We start from the raw sequence: 22,198 nt of genomic DNA, 5'->3' as shown, positions 1-22,198 counted from the left end.
GCCGTGGAAAAAACATTTCCACTTTTCCGGAATGGTCGAAGTGTGACGCCATAGTGAAGTCTCTGTCTTTTTCTTCTTATTTCCAATTTCTTATTGAGTACCATATGTTGAAGATGGAATTAAATGAAAAAAAGAGATATAATAGGCATACCATAAAGGGAAATTCTGAGTGGCGAGTTGTCCACCGTGGGCAACTCGAGGACCGCAATCCAACAAGTGTTGGGAGCGGGGCAGGATTAAAAGTGCACAGGCCCCTGGGCCCAGAGTGTTCCAGGGGGCCCCCTTCTCCACCACAAAATTGTGAATTATACACTGAAACAACATTTCTAACATCTCTCAGCCAGTGGTACCTATAGACACTGTGGTGTAACTATCTGACTTATGTACATTTTGTTTAATGTCCAAATTACTGTTGTATGCCCTACGTGGCCCCAAGAGGGCATGCGTCCAGGGGCCCGTGCCCATGATGCCCATTGGATAATCCGGCCTTGGTTGGGAGTTTCCCTGCTCCAACACACCTGACTCATCAATGGTAATTAGCAAACGTGCAGTTTGATCTCTGCATCAGTCTAATAGTGTGAAAGGTGTGTTGGAGCAGAGAAACTCTTAACACTTACGAGACTACGGCCCTCGGCGATCGGAATTGCCTACCCTTGTACTGTCACATAGAGGAAGTCTGATTAGATTTTTTAAACCACCTTTCAGAGTAATTTAAAGTGTTAAAAGTTAGCAGGTGCTAAATAAATAAATAAAATGGCACATAAAACTTACCTTTTTTTCCCCATTTAGGTGACACAAAATAAGGGAAAAAAGTATAAAAGCTCAGGATAAAACAGGACAAGTGAAAAGAATATAAAAACAATACAAAAATTTAAAAAAAAAACAAAACACTCGTAAGTGCAACAATAAAAACATCATTTTGGTAGGTTTTTAGCCCCAGACAAGAATAACTTCATGCATGATGCAGTGAAGCTGAAGAAGTCTCTGACTGAACTGTTCTGTAGCTTGTGCAGCATTCTTAGCTGGAAAATTGGCTCATGGGCTCTTGGTTCAGATCTCCTGCGTGCAGATATTTTTTTGTTCAAGTTGAAAAGCACTTCAGGATTTCCTCATTTTACCTTTCCAGTAACTTTGTTTTCCTGCTTTGTGTATAGCAGTGTATAAACACACAAGTATGGGGTATGTACCTGCAGTCAGGTCTTATCTCCAATCCTGAATTTTCTGTATTTCTTCATCTCAAAACTACCTCTAAGCATATTCTTTATTTCCTCTCACATCTTTTCTAAATCCCAATAAGTAGGATTGACCTGAGTTTATTACTCTCCTGTCCGATAAAACCTTCTCCATAATTCCATTTTTAATCTATCATGCTAAAATGAGCTGCAGCGAGTGGCATCACACTCAGAAATGAAAAAGGGAATTATCAGAGGATGCAGGAAGTAGAAAGTGACAGAGCAAGAGATAAAACAACACTGGATAAGCTTTTACTAGCTTTTTTTATGTGCCAAAGTGAGAAAATCTGCAAATCTTGCTTTATAATCTGGCAATTCTTTTTCACTGCAGAGTTAACCATTAATCTGTATTCTTATATTTTTCATATCTCGTTTGTTCTATTCTTATTTATTCTTCTTTGCATAAACTCATCACTTTTAAAAAAGCTTTTACAATGATAGTTACGAAGTTTATACATTATCAGTAAAGCTTGTAATTATGCCTCCTAATGTGATAGAAAATTATAAAGACAAAAAAAATGCAACACAATTTTATGTAATTTTTGTCTTTATTTACAGTACAAAAATGAAAACTTACAATGAAAGCATCTAAGCTGACAAAAAGGGGCAACAACAGTATCAAATGTTCTCCCTGCACTACAAAGCAGAGCAAAAGACAGTCAATAACATAATCTGGATGTCTGTAATGTTTACAATGGCAACTGATTTTTTTTTTTAATAAACAATCTAGAGCTCACATTCGGATAATGTAATGTACACTGACACATATTGCATGGACACATAAGATAAACTATAGTCTGCACTCAGTGTTTTGGCCAAAAAAATATAGAATTAACTTTTAATAAGTAAGATCTCTTCATCTGATACTGAGCACTTGAGTTATGTGAGCACTTTCAGAGATCAGTCATGCATCACAAAAACCTGAGAATGAGAGGTCTACATTGAGACAGCTGTGGCAGTTAAAGCTAGAGATCATTAATTACACAATTTACACAAAAAGAATATCTTTGTCCCATTTTTCCAAGTTCCAATTTTACCTGCTCTATTTCTTATTATGCTCTTTTCTGAAACAGCTCTTTGTTTCTTTAATATTGTCTGAGCTCAATGAATTTAAGCAACAGAGCATGTGGGAATATTCTACTCATCAAGTCCCTCATCGTCCTCTTCCTGCTTGGCATCCACCTCGCTTGTGTCTGAGAACTCATGCAGCAGGACATACTCGCGGCTGCTGAAGCCAAACTTGAGGACATCTTTCTCTTTGAGCTCGTAGTAGCGTTGGGCCTCGATCCGCTGGTTGTTTAGGTAGGTGCCATTTCCAGAGCCAAGGTCAATAATATAAGGCCGTACCCTGCGGCCAGTAGTGCCATCTGCTCGTGTAAACTCCACCAGTCTGTAGAAATAAAATATGGGAGAGGATTTTTTTCATACGTCAGAATGAACTCAGTTTATTGTGTACAGGAAATGTAATAATTTCTCTTTATCTGTCTTACTGGTATCGCTCACTGAACATGGTCAGCATCATTTATCTGTGCTACACATCAGTGTCTGAGCTCTGTGGTATGCCATCTGAATTTGATCACTTTCACTGGAGCCTGTGGTCAGAACTAGGGCTGCTCGATTATGACAGAAATTCTAAACACGATTATTTTGACTGAAATTGAGATCTCGAGTATTTAACATAATTATCCAGTATTTTTAAACAACACTGCGCGTCGTGGTGTTCTCGACGCCGTGTCGTGCATCATAACTGTCTAATGCACCGTTCCGAGTTGTTTAATCCGCTTTTACCGCTTTTTTTTTTTTTATTTTACGCCGGCCTCGATGTACGTTTTATGCCAAACAAACGCTGTCAGGCTACAGCGCGTTTTTCTCATTCACCTGTCAAGACAGCTGATTTGAATCAGTTGATTAACGCGTTGCTATGGTGACAACCCATAACAGAGGGATATTACAGTGATTTAACTCGCCGAACTACGTGTGCTTTTATACGAAAATAATGCAGCCAGTTGTCACTGACCATAGTATAACCTATGTTAGTATAACATAGATTGACCTGCAGCCGGAGCCAACTGAAAATGGCCGCCTGGGAGTGCTTTATGACAGGAGGGGCTCCCGCTGCTCGTTCGTCACAGCAACTGCAGAACAATATGTGCCTTCAAGTCAGTCGCCAAAACACCAGAAAAGTCTCTAATAACTCCAGTAAAAGTTGCTAGATTTGACGCTAGTCGCTTTTAACGAAAAAAGTCACCACATTTAGCGAGAAACTCGTCAAGTTGACAACAGTGGCTGAATGAAAATAAAGCGGCTGTGGGAGGAGTTTACAGCACAGCGCTGCAATGCCAGTGATGCTCCATTGGCAGCTGAAGACAGCAGGAGAGGAAACTGCAAAGATACAAATAATTGCACCCTTTTACTTTCATGATTGTTGAAAATCAAGATCGTAATTGAGATTAAAATCTGATTAATCGCACAGCCTTAGTCAGAACCACTTCAGAACTCATTTGGACTTCTGAATAGTTTTCTCTGACTGAAACTGCAGACCTTGTTTAGCATAATCTTTTTATTTGCTTTGATTTTATCTGCTTTATTTTATACATCTTATTTTGATGACCCTTTGATAAAAGTTTTCCAACCAATCCAGACTCTTTGGTAATTTTTTCCTTTCACAACCACAAAATACTGCCTGAAAAACTGTTGATTAGTAATTAAATGCAAAATAGTGATTGGAATTGTCAATATTTAAGAAATACACCACAATTCAAGTAATTTTTCCCACCTGTATTGGAATACTGCATGTTGCTTGGAGCAGGATGGGTGGTCAATGGGAATATCAGCAATTCTCCTCTGCCTCCCCAGCAGATAGGCACTCTGTCTGTGAATGTACATGACTGGAAGGGGTTCATCATTCTTGAAAGGGTACAATCGCCATCTCCGCTTAGGAATGCGAGCCTCGGGTGGTTCGTTGTACTTGATCACCACTCCACGGAATGTGTTAGTGTCTTCCGTGAGAGCGCCAGACAGTTCGAAGTTGGGCTTCTCTTTTTCAGCAGGAGGTGCGCCGGAATCGTCGCTCCTTCCTTCAGAATGTCCGAAATCATGCTCTTCATTTTCTTCCCGCCTCTGGCGATTTTCCCTGCGCCGGTCGTCATGCTGCCGCCGTTCAGCTTGTTGAGACGCAAGCGCATTTCTTTCCCGATGCCTTTCTCCACCACGGTCTCTGTCCCGTGACCTGTCTGTTTCCCACCTGCTACGCCGCTCTTCTGGTTGATCATTCCTTCTTCTTCGCTCATCACCGCTTGCCCGAGGGTCATCCCGTTCCTGTTACATTTAAGGAAAACCAAAAAAGATACGACCAAAAAAAGAGGACAGTATTAATACTATTAATTTAATCATAATCATTAGAAAGTAATATTTTATTTAGTTTAATCTGTCAGAATTAAGAAGTGGTGACTGTGTATATGGGTACAATCACATACATAAAGCAACTGTAGTTACAGTAACTGCTACATCATGTCATGGTAAATAAGTGATTAAAAGTGCTAATTATGCCACTGCAATCACAGCTGTCCAAAATTTTTTGAACCTAATCACCCGCTTTATTTTAACATCACCACCACGATGAGGACTGCGACTTCTCCTGCTTCTGGGAGATCTGCTGCTTCGTCTTGTGGGAGATGTCTCCCTTCTACCCGGTGAACGGTCCCTTGTCCTGGCAGGTGATCTGCATGGACAGCAAAAAAATTATGCACACAGGGATTTTTAAAAGGATTCTTAATGGGTGGAACAGTGCTTCTCGGGGAAAGTCTGCTTTCTCAAAGTTCTTTTGTAGGAAAAATTATTGTCATAAATCTGCCAACTTTGATGTTTTCACATGGTATATTATATGGAGTTAAAACATTTTAAAAAATCTCGTTGTATATAACGGGCTACACTAGATGTCACTATACCTACACTATGGTACTGTATTACTAGTAACATGAATCAACAGGCCATCTTCAGAACTACCACGATAAATAAGTCATTACACTTTTATTTTACAGAATCAATAAATGGTTAGTTGAAGAGATATTACACCTGTTAACTTATAATTATTTCATTTTCGTGACAATGAAATTAACTATCAAATTCTCCTTAGCCACATATCTTGTAGTAAGGTCACTCTTAGTTACTTAAAACAATATTCATTTTATTTACACAAAAAATAGCTAAATAAGAATCTATAACACATGTACATGCCAGTTAGAAGCTTAAAAAACAACAAGAAAAAACACTACTTGAACCAAACTCGGCGCATTAGTGTAGCTTGATAAGAAGCTCAATTAGCAGAAATACAAGACAAAATCCGAGTAAATTTACAAGATTCTTTACCTACTGGCTCTTCTTCTCTGTGGACTAGAGTTGCCAGTAGATCTCGACCTCGAGCGGCGTGATCTCTGTGGCCTACCGGGGCTCAGTTTCTCTTGTTTTATCTTCACTTCGGGCTCCCGCTCCGGAGACTCCTTTCGTCTGTGTCGCTTCTCTTTGGCCATACCCAAATAAAATTATTTCAAAGAGCTGCGACTAAACACGCATAATTTAATAAGCAAAAAAACAAATAACACGAAAAAGCTTTGGTACGTAACTAAACTTCTGCTGTTATGCCAAAACCACAAACTTCCGTTTCCCGTGGTCCGTTAAGAATTTTCCTCCGCGTGCTTGATTTCCTATTTCTCTTCAGGTTCCGCAATGACTGATCAAGTCGGCGTTCTTTAAAATAATTGCGTCTTTCTAAAATAAATAAACAATATATATAAATATATATATACTCCTGGCACACAATTAAGCACAAAAAACGAAATAAAAACTTTAAAAATGTCCTTGTTTTACTATCTTAACCGTTATGACTGGACGTGAAAGGGCCTAATAGACGTTGTTACCATGACGACACGAACAACGACTATAAACTTTGACCTAACGACATTTCTGTAACTAAAACTTAAACCTGGTGTAGATTTTTCCACCTGGTGCAACAAACAATGATTTCACCAGCTGATTCTTTACTAAAATACGACAATCCGGTTTCTGTCCAGACAAACACGGAAAGAAAATCCGCTCAGGTAAGTTTACTTACTAAGCTAAAAATAAGCTAAAGGAGGGGAAAGAAATGTCTCAATAAAAGTATCTTAAAACAGCAAAACAACAAACACACACACACAAACTAAAACAACAACAATCAACAGACCTTAAATTCAGTTACTGTATTAAGGATAAAAAAGGAACCACCTGTTCTTAACTGTGGAGATGATCTGGCTTCGATGCTGATCAATTTCAGAAAAATTATGTTTAAAAATGGTTAGCTGAATACGTGAATAGTAAATACTGAATGGTGAGGTTATTGTAAAGATAACGTCTAAGTTTTAAAACTGAATTCATTATTAGGGCGAAAAAAATCTTTGCATTGCATACCAAAACAAAGTGGTTGAATTGGTTCACAAAATACATCACACAAAATGGGACCTAAACTTTGAGATAAAGTAAGGATATGTGAAAGAAAAAAAAAACTGGATTGTAGAGTGATTCATGTAGGAAAAATAGATGATCACAGAACCAAATAAATTCAAAACATACAATATGAAACAAAAGGTATTAAAAAGACGTGAAATGATGGCAGTAATACAGGATATGGACAAAAGCAACTGTTAAGCAATACTCAAAGCAGACATAAAATGACTGAGGATCGACAAAATGATAATAAAGCTAATATAACTAACTAAACCTCTTAATGAAGACACACAACTTCAAACGCTCACAATTTGAGTTATTTTTCTTTTTTTAAAATATTTTGTAGATGGATGCTCAGGATATTTCCAGTGCTGTGCTCAGAAGCCTGTTGTTTTATAAGCTCTCAATAATAACAGCAGTTTGCAAATGCATAAATGAAGGAATACAAAAGGATTTCCAGAAAGGAGTAAATTATGAATACTTTTAAACTAAACATTGATTATGGGTAAGCAATTTTAAAGCATTAAATATGCAAACACTGGCATTAAATACTTCTCATTACAGGGACCGGTTTTAAGAACGAGCTCTCAGCAGCCTGCTGACTCTGGACCCATTCCACCCAAGCCAAAAACTGCTCCTGCTGAAGACACCAAGCAAGACAGCCACGAGATACTGAATGCCATTCTTCCGCCCAGGTAAAACTCTATACTGCTATAGTAGATATCTCTGCAGGTTCAGATTTCTCAGCCTCCGATATTACAGGGAATGGACAGATGGACATGAACTGTGGATACAGCAAGTGTCCAGTGCACCTTGTACAAGAGCTGATGTCATACATTTGGAAGAACTCCTGGACACAAAACTGAGACAAAGACAAGCCAGAGAAACCGGCATCTGTCCTGTTCGCAGAGAGCTTTATTCCCAGTGTTTTGGTGAGAAAGAACCTTAGATGTTTGTAATCAAGAAATTCAGCAACAGATCATTTAAAGGACTCAAACTTATGTCTTAAAAGCAAATTATTCAATTTTAGTCATTAACCTAACAATCCTATCTTTCTATTTTTCCATTTCTTTTAGATGAGCTGATTAGACAGGTAACCATCATCTGTACTGAGAGGGGTCTACTGCTGTTGCGGGTCAGAGATGAAATTCAGATGACTATCGCTGCCTATCAGACACTGTACGAGAGCAGCATAGCTTTCGGCATAAGGAAAGCCCTGCAGACTAAGCAGGGCATAGTGGACATGGAAAAAAGAGTAAGGATATTGAGTTATCAGTGCTATTTTTCATCATTTAAAACAACCATTTGAAACAAAGGGAGATCAAATATCTTGTTACATTTGGAAAACAATACTGAAATTTCATTTTCTTGATGTAATGTAGTAAAAAATTCAGCAGAGAGCGCAATTTCTGCACTTTATGAACGCTATTAAGTTGCAGGGGGCCGTATTAATGATTTTCTCTTTGTAGATTTCAGCTCTGGAGAATGAGAAAAACGACCTGATAAAGCAACTGAACGAGCAGAAAGCTAAATGTGATGCTATTGAGAAAAGAGAAGCGGAAAAGAGACAGGTGCAGGAAAAGAACTTCATGGAGGAGATTCAGTTCCTAAAGAGGACCAATCAACAACTCAAGGTGACATTTAATATTTACAAACCCAATGCTTTTATTTTCTTTGTATTTTCACTTTCATTTAGCACATAGATTTGGCTAAATCGGTTTTCTGATCACTTGTGTTTCTTTTCAGACCCAAATTGACGGGATAATTACACCACAGAAGTAAAGCAAGCAAAACCAGTTGCACATTTCCTATAAAGTAGGTTATATTTTGTGTTGTTCTAGTTAACAAAAAAAACAAAACAAAAAACATAACTGAATGCAACTTGCAAATATTTTTTTTATTTGTCTTAAGAGCATAGGATAGCAAGTATACTCAGACAACCAAACTGCACATTTCTCTTGAACATCAAGAGCTGTACATTCAAAAATGATGAATGAAGTATCATTCAGTTTAGCATTGAAGGGAGGGAATAGGTTTAAAAGACAAGTTACCAGTTATTTTCTTGTTAAGAGATCAAGTTGCTACCCGACACAGAAGATTTAACCATCCACATTTCCACTTTTTGTCTTCTTGTCAATTCAATAAAACGTTTGCCTCTTCAGGATCAATACATATAGATTGTTGCATGTTGAGGTTTTATGTCAGTCTAGTGCTTTGATCTTTTTGTCCTCTGGCCCTCTGTGCTTGATGCTGGCATCTTTTTGTTTTTGTTCTTGTTTTTCACGTTGTGCGTTTCATAATAACGCGTACCAATTTTCTTCACCTTCTTAGCCCGCTCCATTGCTCTTCTCTGTAAATGACAAAATAAAAGGATATTAAAGACAATCCTATCCCATAACAACACTTTTACATAGACATTTTGCATTGTTTGACAATTTGCTTTGAAATCAAGATGAAATGCAGCATACCTGTTTCGATGTCAGTTTGGGCAGTTGTGTGGACTCCTCATCCTCCTCAGCTTTCCTCTTCTTGCCCCTCTGATTTGCAGCTGATTTATAAGACAAATAAATCTTTTTCAGAACTTAAATGTCAACCTGACTCAGCAAAATAATGAAAAAAATAACAAACGAGGACATCTGTTTGGTTGAGTTTTGGACATCAAACACATTTGACAGATTCTCACAAATTATTTTGAAATCCAGAACCATAAAAAAAACGTACCTGCTGACTGACTACCTTTCCTTTGAGCTTGTGTAGCAGCTGCTTGTTTAGTCTTGATGTCTGTGAATACTTTTTCAGATAGTGCTTTAGGGATCCTGTCCAAAAAGATGAGGGGACAAAAAAAAAAAACACATTAACCAACACAGCAAACTGTTTGCTCTTGCTGGCAACTTCTAAAACAAACAGTAATTGAATCAGAGTATTTTAAAATGGGATATTTGAATTTCTTATGGTGTGAATGGGCTGAAATTGAACCAGAAGAGATGCAGATTAAAGGATGCAATGGCATGCATTATGGAAATAGGTCACATATGGCAGTCAAAATGACAAGTTCTAGCCCTCAGAGGGTTTAAGGTTGGCTTGCATGAACCATCTAACATGTATGGCATTTCTTTGACTGACAACATCTTAATATTAGATTAAATTAAATAAGGACAGCTTACAGCACAAGACAGAAAATATGATAAGTGAAGCTTGAACTAAAGCAGACTGACCGAATTGCCGAGAAGCGCTTGGATTTGGCTCGGTCCAGGAACTGCTTGTACTTCAAGATTTTCTCATCCAGTTCGCGTATTTTCTCCCGTGAACTCTTGTTGGCACTCGGCTTGTCAGTCTGACAGGCTGTGGACACGGTTTCCCCATCAGCTGGTTCAGCACTCGTCTCATCTTCCTCTCCGCCCTCGCCTTCTTCCTCATCTTCCTCAGCGTCAGAGCCAGAAAACTCAGCCATGTCCAGGTCAGGCATCTCCACTGCGACCAAGTCTTCTTCACTGAACTCTGGCGCCACACTAATCTTGCCAAAGTTCTGCCGCACATTGGCAAGGATCTTTTGGACCTCCTCCTTCTGTCGCTGCTGATGCTGCTGTTCCTCCTGCTCCCCTGAGATGGCCTCCGAACTTCCTTGCTGCTCCTCCACATTCTTATCTACAGCTGTTGGTCCTTCAACTGCTAAAGTTTTTTCCCCCTGAAGAAATGACAAGAACAGAAGTTTGGATAAACTGGTGAATTAAAAGCAAAACAACCTACAGACTGTAACACCATAACCCCTTCTGAAATCCATGTCAACTCATACCTCTTCATCTCCTTCAGGTCCGGGAGGTTTCACAAAGAAAGGTATGCGTCCTCTCTGCCAATCATTCAAAACCATTTTGGAGACTGTGGAGAGATCTGGCTCACCCCCCTGCACAACAATAAATAAAACAATATTCAAGCTCAAGATGAAATTCAACTGATTCATGCACACTTCACATCTGAAGCATTAAGACCTGATTTAGGAGCCACATCTGATCTTAATATGTGAAAGTGAATTCTCCAAAGAGAGTCCAGAACAAAATGCTGAGAGCCAGAAACAAGACCAGATTCATGGACTTCAATTAAATAGTCAGTGATAACAGCAATACAATAAATGTGCCGTAAAAGTCACAGATACTTATAATGCTTGGGAGTATTAAACAGAGAAAGAGGGGAAAAACACTGCCTCCCCCATTTAAAAAAAACTACAATGACCACTTAAGGGAAAAAGAAAATTCAAGCAAGAAAATGAAAGAGTGACCTTTAAAAGCTTCCCAGAGCGCATTGCCAGCTTCTCCAGAAAGTCTTCGGCAGATTTCCATGTAGGGATACGGTACGTCTTCTGAATATACTCGGGTTTGGCTCGTTCCAGGACGGCCCCAATATGTTCTTCTGGGTTCTTGATCTTCTCTACTTGAACCTTTTACGAGGGGTGGGGAAAGAAAAACAAAAAAAACCAATATAACATGTGAACCTGCAACATGTTAGTTCCAGTGATTGCATGGCCCGCAAGTTAAACCTTTGATCCCACAAAAGTATCCTGAAGATCAGAATCTGGGCTGATAAAGATTTTATTTAACTTCCAGGTATTAAGACTATGAAGCACATCCACTTGTAAGTAAGTTTTTTACTGAAATTTGATGTGGCGTTGATATCTCACGACTGAGCTCTTGCTGCTGTGTTTTTTTAGTTGTGAGGTGCAGAAACAAATCATTTAGAAATTTTTGAGCAAAAACTTGACAAAGAAAAAGACTTACCACTCCTTTTAGGACAATATCAGATTCACTGTCCTCTGATGGGTACACAACACCGGGGCAGTCAATGAGGAAGATGCGCCTCATCAATGTGATATACTGCCACACCTACAAGAATCAGAAAATAATCTAATTTTGTTGCCCATTTTTAAAAATATGAAACAAATACATTTCCTTTAAAACATGACTTCACATTTGAATTACGACCTAATATAGTAACAAACTTCTCATTTAAAGATCGGATCACTGGATAGTGTGGCTCTAACGTAACGTTTTATGCAAACAGAAAATAAAAAGAAGATGAGAGTCAGCAATGCTACTGATCATGAGCTTATTCCTTTCACCGCAGTCGGGGTGAAAATCAAACACAAGGTGTAAAAAAGCGTGCTGGCCACAGGCCTATCAGATTTGCTGGATAGATGTAGAAAAAAAATCCCTCTTGTGTTCCAAGCTCACAACTTTTGCAAGCCAGTCAGAGTAAAAATATTTTCTGTATTTGACCCTTCTTTGGACATCAAGAGTTTGAAACCTTTGTTCAACTCCAAACAGGATAAGCAGCCCACGAGAGGAAATTAAAGATAAAAATAGTTGTTTTTTTCTCTTGGTCCACTATCCACTTTGATTTTCAGCCACATAGTGGAAAGGATGTGATGACCTCTCCTGCTGCAGCCATCAAGAAGGAGTGAAGTAAGTAACATGACATTTACCTAACGTCACCTCCCTCTTGTAACTTTTCCACAGAAAACTGAATTCAACAACACTTGCAAAACGCAATCTAATTAAAGCTATAATTTTATATATATTTTAATAAGCTGAGTGTAAATCTGTCTGGTCCATCCCCGACTCTTTGCTCACTGTTAAGTATAGATGATGTGTACTTCTTACCTTGGTTTCTCCAGCAATGGGCGCCACATTGCAGACTTTCTTGGAGCGCAGTGTGTTTATGACTGAACTCTTTCCTACATTTGGATAGCCAATGAAACCCACACTTATCTGTTTTTTATCCGTGTGGAGCTGTAAGAGAAAAACACTGAAGTGTAAACGTTGTCATACCAAAAGCTACTACATCATAGTGCATTGCAAATCTAATGTTATGATATATTAGAGATATGCTCGAGTGTGGTATAGCTTTTGGATGTCTGAGTAACTATTTTTCTGTCTTCTTTTTTCCTGGATCCAGTGACTTAATTTTAAGCAGGTCCATAAATATGCCAAAATCCTTTTCCTAAATTGGCCTCCGATCAAGTAAATATGGGGTGCTCACCTAAGGATGCTAATGATTGTATAATATAGTTGAATAACTGTTTAGAGCAAAGACATTAAATGTTCTGAGATGATTGAGTCAGTCGCCTGACCTCAATCCAACTGTTCTTGATTTTTCTTACTGAAGATAGAAATGAAAAACAGAAAGACCTATAAAAAGAAGGAACTGAGTGAGGTAGTAAAAAACTATCAAAGCAACTAACAGGGAAATAAAATGTGGACAAATCCACTGATCTAGAAATAAAAAAAAAAAAAAAAACTCATAAAAAAGTCAACATTGAGCAAAATGTAACAAATAAAGTCAAGCCACAACAGCATGAGCACGCTAACAATGTTGTTATTTTACATAGATCAGTAGAGCACACAGCCCTCTCGCCTTGCACGTTACCTACAGAGCTGCGCTGAATGTGATTTCACCGGCTGAGCAACTACATACGAGTTCACCCTGACACAGCTTAAAAATAACATTATCACTTTCCAGATGACAAAAGGGTCAAACTGTGTTTTCTCCTCTTTGCCACATTGAAAGATGGGGCAGCTGCAAGGCAGACCTACAGCCATGGCGAATAACAGGAAGGAATCTTTAAACAGTTCACAATATTTTACCATTAATATCATATTAATGTAACATAGAATTTATTTTGGAAGGAGAGTTTATAATTATATCTAAACCATACACATTAAGGAGATAATATACCTTTCTGCTACTGGAGAATGACACTAATCGGGTTTTGTTTGCTTTACCATTTATTGGTAATTATTTCTTATAAAAATGTACAGATATTTTGAATTTTTACTCTTTGCTTACCTTGCCAAACTGCCGGAGTAGCTGGATGAGGGAACCCTTACCAAAAGAGTTGGTGAGGCTGGCGTGGAATGCCAGAGTTGGATACTCTTGGGATAAAACAGCTACCCACCGTTTCTGGTTTAAAATCAAAGTGGGGAGGGGGGACGAAGACAATAAGACAAATCACACAAGCTAATTCTATGAAAACAATGTTCTAATTACTTGCAGTCAAATGCGAAAGGTGAAAACGCTGCTGACGAAAGCAATCTCACCGTGACCCAAGTTGGAATGAGGTCACACTTGTTGAGCACAAAGATCAGATGTTTCCAGGGTTTCTCTTTCTTCAGATACGCCTCTATGCTCTTTGAACGTGTTCCCATGGGATCTCGGGCATCTAGCACTTGAATAATGACATCAGATGAGTCAATCACCTATTAAAAATGAAAACAGGGTTGTAGAATAAGCATGAACACTTCAGTGCACCACTCCTACAGACTGCTGATAATGCCATCACGTTATCTGCAAATTATCTTTGTGGTCCAGGTTTTAAAAAATGGATTATTATAATTATCGTTTTTAAATTATAATGCAAAGTAAGAAGAAGTACCTTGTAGAGTTCGCCCCAGATCCTCTTGGATTGACCTTTTTTGAAGATCTCTTCTCGCACTTCCTCTCTGTTACAGTCAGAATAAAACTATTTACCCAGTTTTAAAATAAAATTTTTAAAAATGAATCACGACTGAACCTATGTGACTACGAATACACTACTAAAACATACTAGACTACTACAACTAATACAGTTTTGAGAGAGAATCTTACCGGACTCCGGTGTCCTCTGTTACCAGGTTTGTGTCTTTATCTGCATTGTAGCTCAGCGTTGAGGCTTCTGCTTTCTCTACAAGGTCCTTCACATCCCCTACGATTAGACTCGGCCTCTTCCTTTGGGCCTTAGGCCCAAATGTGGTCTCAAAACCCTCTGTGTCTAAAATGTGCACCTTCGAGTTCTGCAGAAGAAGAAATTAACTTCATAGAGAACAGACTATTTCTCTATATCACCAGCAAGAGGTTATTTAAATCTTTTATAAACCCATTTATTCTTTATGTGTTTTTTAAAAAAGAAAAAAAAAGAAATTGGCTAAACATGTGGAAATATTAATTCTGCTTTCCTTCATGCTTATCAAGTGTTTTGTGCAATGTCTGGAAAGTACAAATTATCATTATATATTTGTTGTGACTGGAGGGTTTGTTTACAGCATGAATCAAAACAGTCTGGGGAATAAGAAGTCAAACGTTACAGCTTCATTTCCAAAAATGAGAACTGCAAAGGCCCCCAACAATTTGAAATTTAACAAACAAGACAACCTAATGATTTTGTTTTTCATCCCCCGTATTAGAACCAATTATTTACTGAGTCCTCAGTGAAGGTTTAAAGCACAAACACCGCATATGACACAGAAAACAGAGCACCAAAATATGCAATGACAAAGCCAGCAAAACAGCAGAGACCGTGCCAATGCTAATTATGTGTTCCAGTGATTAAAACAAAAGCCATGCCTCTATTCCAACATGAGTATGAGGGATGGAGGTTAGGGGCAGGTTACAGTGTTAGTCAGAAGCAATGCAGATGCCAAGATTTTCTACATTACCCTATAAATCTTTCAAAACACATTTCACTAAACACAACTATTAAATCATTTAATGATTGTTTCTTTTAAAAGCGATCATTGTTAATGCTTCATAAACAATTAAAATTAAATTGCAAATGTAATATTAAAATTTTTAGGAGCAGGACAGCAAATACTATAATTTCACTTGTGTTTCTTTTTCTGCTTTGGATTCTACAATATGTCTCGTTTTCATGAGGAATGATAGCACATGGCACAAGAACAAGACAAGATCAATGTTATCTGGACTTGTGTGGGTTATGGATTGGACAAGTTTAAGCCTGGCTGATGAGAACTGTCTCAGACACAATGCCAGCATTGAATAGAGATTAAAGTAAACTATCTCATTCATTTCACCTCATAAAACCCCACAAAACAAAGGACTCCTGGTAGAAGAACCGAGACTCCATACTGATTTGGATTTTGATAAAAGCCAGGCAGGGAAGTTTATGTGCCAATAGTGTGCCAAAAATTTGTATTGAGGAAAAAAAACATCCTCCTTTAAAACTCCCTACAAAACTACATAATACACATATTTGTTTTATCCAATCGCGGCAGGTTTTTAGTCTTGATACTCACATGTGCTTTGACTCTGTCATGCAACAGAGACATTGGTACTTTGCTTTGTCGCATCACCACGCGGTATGGATCTTTCTGTATGGCTCCCATTTCTTCCTGGAACTTTTGGAGGGATGACTGCTTGATCACTCTGGTGTTTGCTGAAACATAAGGTTCATAATTGCTGTCAGTGAGCTGCAGGCTATATACCATAGTTTCTGCTTCCTGTATTCTGTTATTACAAAACACACCAGATTTGTGTAGGAACTAGAGCTGCAACTATTGAGCACTTTTGGAATCGGGTACTCTGTCGATTATTTCTACGAGTAATCGAGTACTCTTAACGATTACATTTTTTATTATAATTTGTAAAAACAAATACTAGAAACTCATCCACAGTAAATATTATTTATGAAGCTGTTGCATGTGTTGTTACTACCGAATGTGTGAGGAAAATGTTTTAAAATGTGATACTTTGGTGCAGCCAACGTGTTTGTGCACGCGCTCAATGTGTGGAGAAAAAATTCTCAACTAAATGCGAATTCCTGCCTTTTAAAAAGATTTAAAAGAAGAATTCACGTAGAAAGAAGGACTGACTTGTATACATGTCCAAAGTATCTAAGAACTAGCCTAGGACGACACGCCTGTTTAAAGTGTCTGTTTAATACGGAATAACAGTTTGCTGCAGGAACAGAGGCTACGCCTGCCGTCACACGCTGCTTATAACATGCGCTTTGACTCTGTGTGTGTGCGGGAGAGACAGATGAGGGATGGATTACAAGACTGTTAACGTGAGTGACCAGCCTACACCTTGCCATGCATCGTCACTGCTGACTAATATCACAGGTTATAACACTGTACATTTTAACAGGTGCAGCTGTTGTTGATATAAATCGGAAAGCTGAATCTACACCTGGAGTGGTGAAGTCGCGGTATTTTTGTTTCAGGTGCTGCAGCATTGAGACCTGCTTTACAGCACACACTGCACTACGTTTTCTGCCCTTTTGAGTGTGAAATGGTCCCACACTTGCAACCTTTTTGGTCTTTTCTTCCCTTCTTCTTCATTCTCTGCCATTAGACCAAAGCAACGAGAATCTTCAGACAGAAAGCAAACCGCTCGCCACTGCTGTTTGACATGTCCATCATCAGTCCGGGTGAAACAGTCATACCATACAGATGCACCGTAGGCGACAGATTTTGTTTTTATATATTTTATAAATGTTTAAATATTTTCTATGTTTAATTGAAACAATGATGTAGCCCCTCCAAACAGCGCAGTGGTCTGAGAGTGCCGCGATGATGCACAAATTAAAATATACTGCCACATGATATTAATTAAATGGAGCCTCGAGGCAAATTATTTGCCTCGATTCATTTTTGTACTCGGGTTACTCAAGTAATCGTTGCAGCCCTAGTAGTAACCACCAGGATTAAATTTAAGTGATTTGTGTGAAAATGCTGCTACATAACTATGCTTCACACAGAATGTTTGCCTTCACTTCATACCCTAAGTGCCAAGTTTGACAAACTAGCCAACTAATTTCCCAACATGCTGCTTCTTTTTTCCTTCTCTCTTTCCCAGCCCAGTCCATGGCCATCGGATCAGTGAGCGTAGCCCCGGTCTGATATTGGCGAACATCCAGTTCAGATAGATTAACTATTTTCTTTATATACAGTGTTTCTGACAAGTATGAATCCATCTTAAAAGTTTTTTTTTTTTACTGAAAAATCTTTGATTCATCATTCATAAAATTCTAAACATTATTTAAAAAAAAAAAAAAAAAAAAAAGCATCTGACACACTACATAACATCTGCAGTAGACATTCCTAGAAAACAGACAACAATAAGTAAATACACTCACCAAACCATTTGATGTTAGGTTCAACTCTTGCTACAGTTCCAGGAGCTACTGTGGATTGGTACTGCAAAGGTTTGATAACTTTTCCACGGTTATTACTAGGGACAGAAGAAAATTGTTAGCATGAAACACTATGTATACATTACACTTGAACTAAATCAAAATGTTCTAACAATCACATTACACTTGAACTAAATCAAAATGTTCTAACAATCAAAACCCAATTGTCATAATTCCAATATTTATCTTTAATTACCATCTTTGTTTTTGTCTGTACATATTCAGACGTTTGATTGTGGCTCGGTCCCTCATGTTATTTCCACCAGCACCCTTGGGTCTATCTGTAAAATAAATTTCAAATGGCATTTTAATGCTCGATTGACAAGTCAAACAATTCAAATGTCTTCTTAATTCTACTTAGTTTCACACACACACACACACACACATATATATATATATATATATATATATATATATATATATATATATATATATATATATACGTGTGTGTGTGTGTAAGACCAATTATAAGGCATTTTCCTTTTAATTTAATTTGTAAATAGTTACCCCGACATGTAATTACCAACAGGGCATGGCACAGTAATGCTTTAGTTATTACTGGGAAGTGATTAGAACATTTTCTATTTGACACTTGTCACAAAAAAAAACCTAAAAAAAAAAACATTATCGTGGGGCCTGTTGAAAAAGTTTTCAAGGAAATCGCAATGAACCGGCTACCAAGTAAAAAAAAAAAAAAAGAAAAGAAAAGAAAAAGAAAATCCTGCAACCATATCTGTCGACATACCATTTAAAACATTCAGTAAATCTTTTCTCCTTATCGACTAGCAGAATTAGCATTGGGTGTAAACAAACGTTGTGGCTAACGGGGTTTAGCTCACCAGGGTTGCTGCTGGACGATGAGGGATTTATTGAGTTTTTCCCCTTAAACCGAGACTTAACCATGTTGCCCACTTGGTCGTCAAAGCTTTATACAGAAGAAAAACAGTAGAAACCAGAGGTTGTTATCTGAGAGCTGAAGTTTCGTTGCTGTTATTCACTTCAGCTCCGCAGACCAGCAGCCTGCACGTGTCCTTACGGCGAAACAGGAAGAGCATAACCACAAGAGCGACATGAGTAAGGACCAATCAGGAAGCTGCTGGAAGTGCGCAGACGCAATCGGTAGGTTGTAAATGTAGTTGTATAAAAGTTATTGCACTCATTTTTTAAAATGTAGTTTAGGTAACAGGAAGCCGTAAGTTTTAAAAGGTAGTATTAAAATTTACTGAGAAAATGAACTGCAAATATTTAAAGTTTGCAAGCTGTGTAAAAGTTGGGGATAATATATAAAACTAAGCAAGTGCCACAATAAAATTCAGAAATGTCTAAGAAGGAAAAAAAAGAAGGAAATAAAGCAAGCAAGAAAGACCATTATAATGACCTTTTTGTCAACACTACGTTGCTATTTTCAATTTCCTCCAGAAGAGGGTGCAACACAGTTTGTAGTAGGACATTTACCCAAGCCAATATTTCCTCTGATTTTATCCCTTCAGAGCCTAAGTGGCTGCTATCTTATTTAATTAATAATGCAGATGAAAGCCAGTATGTAGATGAATGACAATATGTCAATCGTATGTAATCTAAATTTGAGAAATGCAGAAGATTTTGAATATAATCTTCTGAATTGTTTAGATTTTCAAAACAAATTTCTGTTTTAGTTTGAGAAATATTTTCTTCAGTTATACAGCCTGTTGACATGAAGATCTAATTGCTTATTTTAGTCCTATTTTACTTCATCAAGGAATGGAATTGCAGTCATTAAATAAAATACACAAGTGGTCTCCTGATATTTAAAATTCTTTGATAATATTAACCAGATATCAATTGGACAAAAACAAACAAACAAAAAAGGAAAGGAAAGAAAATCTTCAACCTGACCAATAATTTTCAATACCAGAAGACTGGTGTAAGCTTTTAGCAGGCCTGTCTATACCAGAATGCACTAAATGTAAGTTTGTCTCTGTGATAATGCTGGTTTCACAGTGTGTATGTTATACAAGTGTTACTAAAAGCCAGGGTAGGCAAGTTCATAGAGACTTGGGTCTGGAGAGGCGCCATTCAGTATTCAGTTTATACACTGGGGAGACGGAGGAATGTTCTCTGTTCATTTTCATAGAGATGAAAATGGAACTGATTTAATAAGCAATCCATAGCAATGGATAATTTTTCAAATCAGGAATTAGCTATTTATTCATTTTAACTGGAGCTGAAATCCAAGAAAAAGTACACATAAAGATATTTTAGTCCCTCCAAAATGTTTTATCTTTATCTATACATTTATTAATTTCTTTTTTCCCCTATAAATGCAAATGTTCGACATTAACAAGTCTTTCCTCAAATTAAAGTCACAAAACAATTTGTAGTCTCTTGAATGACACCAAAATTTATAGCCTTTTCTGCGTGTGGAGTAGCAGTTGTATTTTCATGGAATTTTGTGCCTCACACAATGTAATATCCAACAAATAATGAATGTGTGAAATGTCTTCAAATCCAAAATTTGAAAAAGTTTGAAACTTTCATTCAGCACTTGATCAACACAGGCGGGAAAGTCTGAAAAAATACTGATGACTTTGTTGCATCCAGGAACCTAAGTTTCTCTTCATAAAAAGTCACCCCGAGTTAACCTCTTTAATAAGACGCAGCTCTAAGCACAGTTTACATTATCTGCTCTCACTCATACTTCATCAGGAGGAACTTAGCTGACAGTGAATATTCAGTCTCTCCTCACATTTTTATTTGGTGCTTGTACATTTTACAGCTGTGAACAAAACTTGTTGAATGAACTTTGTGTGACCTTCTTTATGTGATTTACATTAAAATGTCCAGTTTGGTTAGGCAGAGCATGAGCACTGAAAAAAAAAAAAAACAAACCCCCCCCCCCCCCCAAAAAAAAAACAAAAAAAAAACTGGATTTGGATCACTCGAATATGCAGGCCGGAATTCAACAGTCTGAAGCCTGACAATCAGTCTACCATGTGACTGACTAACCGCAATCAACCAACAATCTACTCTAATGCAATAACGCCCCATGGCAAATTTTCTGGGACACCTCCCCATCCCAAACTCTTTGGTAACAACAAAAGTTATTTACAGTCTATTTAACAGATTATTCTTCTGTTCTTTATTTTAAATACTAACACATACTGTATATAAAATCAGGAGGGAGTTTTTGTCTAAATTTATTGCCTCATTTTACAGAAATAATGTTAACAGTGATGTAAAGACTTTTGTCACATGGTAAAAAAAACAAAAAAACATCATATGACTATTTACAGCAGGTAGAGCCGAAATGTTTATGTGAACCCATAAAGACATCAGCTGATTCTTCTTTAAAAAGGAGATATTCAATTTGTTCTCCCTGTGGGTTCTCTCTCTCTGGGTACTCCGGCTTCCTCACACAATCCCAACACATGCATGTTAGGTTAATTGGTTACTCAAAATTGCTCATCTGTGTGGCCCTGCGATTGGCTGGCTAGCTGTCCAGGCTATACCCTGCCTTTTGCCCCTGCCTTTCCCTGAGACCCTTCATTAGACTAAGCGGTTAGGATAATGAATAAATATTCAATAAGTCCATTGCTCTTCACAGATTTACAACTGCAGAGTAACGGCCAGGCAGCAGCAGGTATCAACATAACGTTTGTGTTTAATAAGCCTATTACAGAACCTTGCACACATAAAAACTACTTTGCCATGTGTCTTGCATTTTTTTTAAGTTAAAAACACTCTTTTCAAATTAAAACAAGATAAAATGTCCACTGAAAATAAAAATTCACATTATTTCAAATAAAATAATTGTGTTCAGAACAGCCGAAGGTGAAACACCTGCACTCTTAATCAGAAAATTTGGAATAACTTTTGACAAACATTTTGGACTGAAACCTCAAACATATTGATAATTGCCAGTTCTTTAATTATCTTAATTTGATCCTGCGGCCGAAATAAAACCAACCAGAGCACATTAGAATAAACACAAAAGAAAAAACCTCCCTCTCACACCTCTTTTACTAAAAAGAAATCTAACAATAAAGTGTTTTAAGGCAATGTGTTAAAGAGCAAACTGAAAATCTAACAAGTCACCTAGAGTGACAAAGTGCAGTGCAGCTGTCAAACCACAGCACCTACAAGTGACATTTTCATTACAAACAATACTATTAAGTCATTACTTCCTCTAATTTTGAGGAAAGGATTTTGAGAGGATAACATTGCTTTTGAGAAAAAAAAAAATCAACTTCACCTCACACCATTTCTATGTGAGAAATACAAAAAGATTTCAGTAGTTGAAGCTACAAGTTTATTTTTTTAAGCTCTACAACACAGTCAGAAAGGAATCTGTGAAAAGGGGTTGGTGTGACGGATGCTGCTTCACAAGTCAGCAACTTGCGCTGCATTGAAGCTCCCCACCATGGCCCATGTGAATGTGTGCATTTGTAGATAATATGTCAGTCTCTGCTTTGAGTCAAAACTGGCTCACCAGCTAAATGATGGAGCGCAGACGCTGGTGGGCTTGACTAAACAAAAAGAGAAAAATTGA

The 22,198-nt window shown here is 37.7% G+C and overlaps 3 protein-coding genes across 3 annotated transcripts; 1 reads left to right on the top strand and 2 right to left on the bottom strand.

Moving 5' to 3' along the window:
• Window positions 1–1,841: 1,841 nt before the first annotated feature.
• Window positions 1,842–5,873, bottom strand: snip1 (Smad nuclear interacting protein). Its single transcript, XM_079240617.1, has 4 exons — window positions 5,601–5,873; window positions 4,824–4,953; window positions 4,009–4,550; window positions 1,842–2,622 (listed from the first exon to the last, which is right to left on the bottom strand). The coding sequence occupies exons 1-4, from the start codon at window positions 5,759–5,761 to the stop codon at window positions 2,370–2,372; spliced, it is 1,086 nt and encodes a 361-aa protein (XP_079096743.1). The 5' UTR covers window positions 5,762–5,873; the 3' UTR covers window positions 1,842–2,369.
• A 374-nt stretch (window positions 5,874–6,247) lies between these two features.
• dnali1 (dynein, axonemal, light intermediate chain 1) lies at window positions 6,248–8,495 on the top strand (the record flags this gene model as incomplete). The annotated part of the gene is made up of 6 exons (XM_079241030.1): window positions 6,248–6,328; window positions 7,278–7,408; window positions 7,476–7,645; window positions 7,790–7,968; window positions 8,183–8,347; window positions 8,460–8,495. The coding sequence occupies 6 exons, from the start codon at window positions 6,248–6,250 to the stop codon at window positions 8,493–8,495; spliced, it is 762 nt and encodes a 253-aa protein (XP_079097156.1).
• gnl2 (G protein nucleolar 2) lies at window positions 8,476–18,702 on the bottom strand. Its single transcript, XM_079241221.1, has 16 exons — window positions 18,510–18,702; window positions 17,867–17,951; window positions 17,614–17,708; window positions 15,773–15,912; window positions 14,349–14,533; window positions 14,137–14,203; window positions 13,802–13,960; window positions 13,551–13,664; window positions 12,365–12,493; window positions 11,483–11,587; window positions 10,987–11,145; window positions 10,507–10,614; window positions 9,929–10,398; window positions 9,435–9,529; window positions 9,182–9,261; window positions 8,476–9,063 (listed from the first exon to the last, which is right to left on the bottom strand). Exons 1-16 carry the CDS (start codon window positions 18,571–18,573, stop codon window positions 8,920–8,922), a joined length of 2,199 nt encoding a protein of 732 aa, XP_079097347.1. The 5' UTR covers window positions 18,574–18,702; the 3' UTR covers window positions 8,476–8,919.
• Window positions 18,703–22,198: the final 3,496 nt, after the last annotated feature.

This window comes from Telmatherina bonti, assembly GCF_933228915.1.
Source record: "Telmatherina bonti genome assembly, chromosome: 5".
NCBI lineage: Eukaryota > Metazoa > Chordata > Actinopteri > Atheriniformes > Telmatherinidae > Telmatherina > Telmatherina bonti.
Note: the sequence above shows the minus strand (reverse complement) of the source record. Positions and strands in the feature narration are given on the sequence as shown.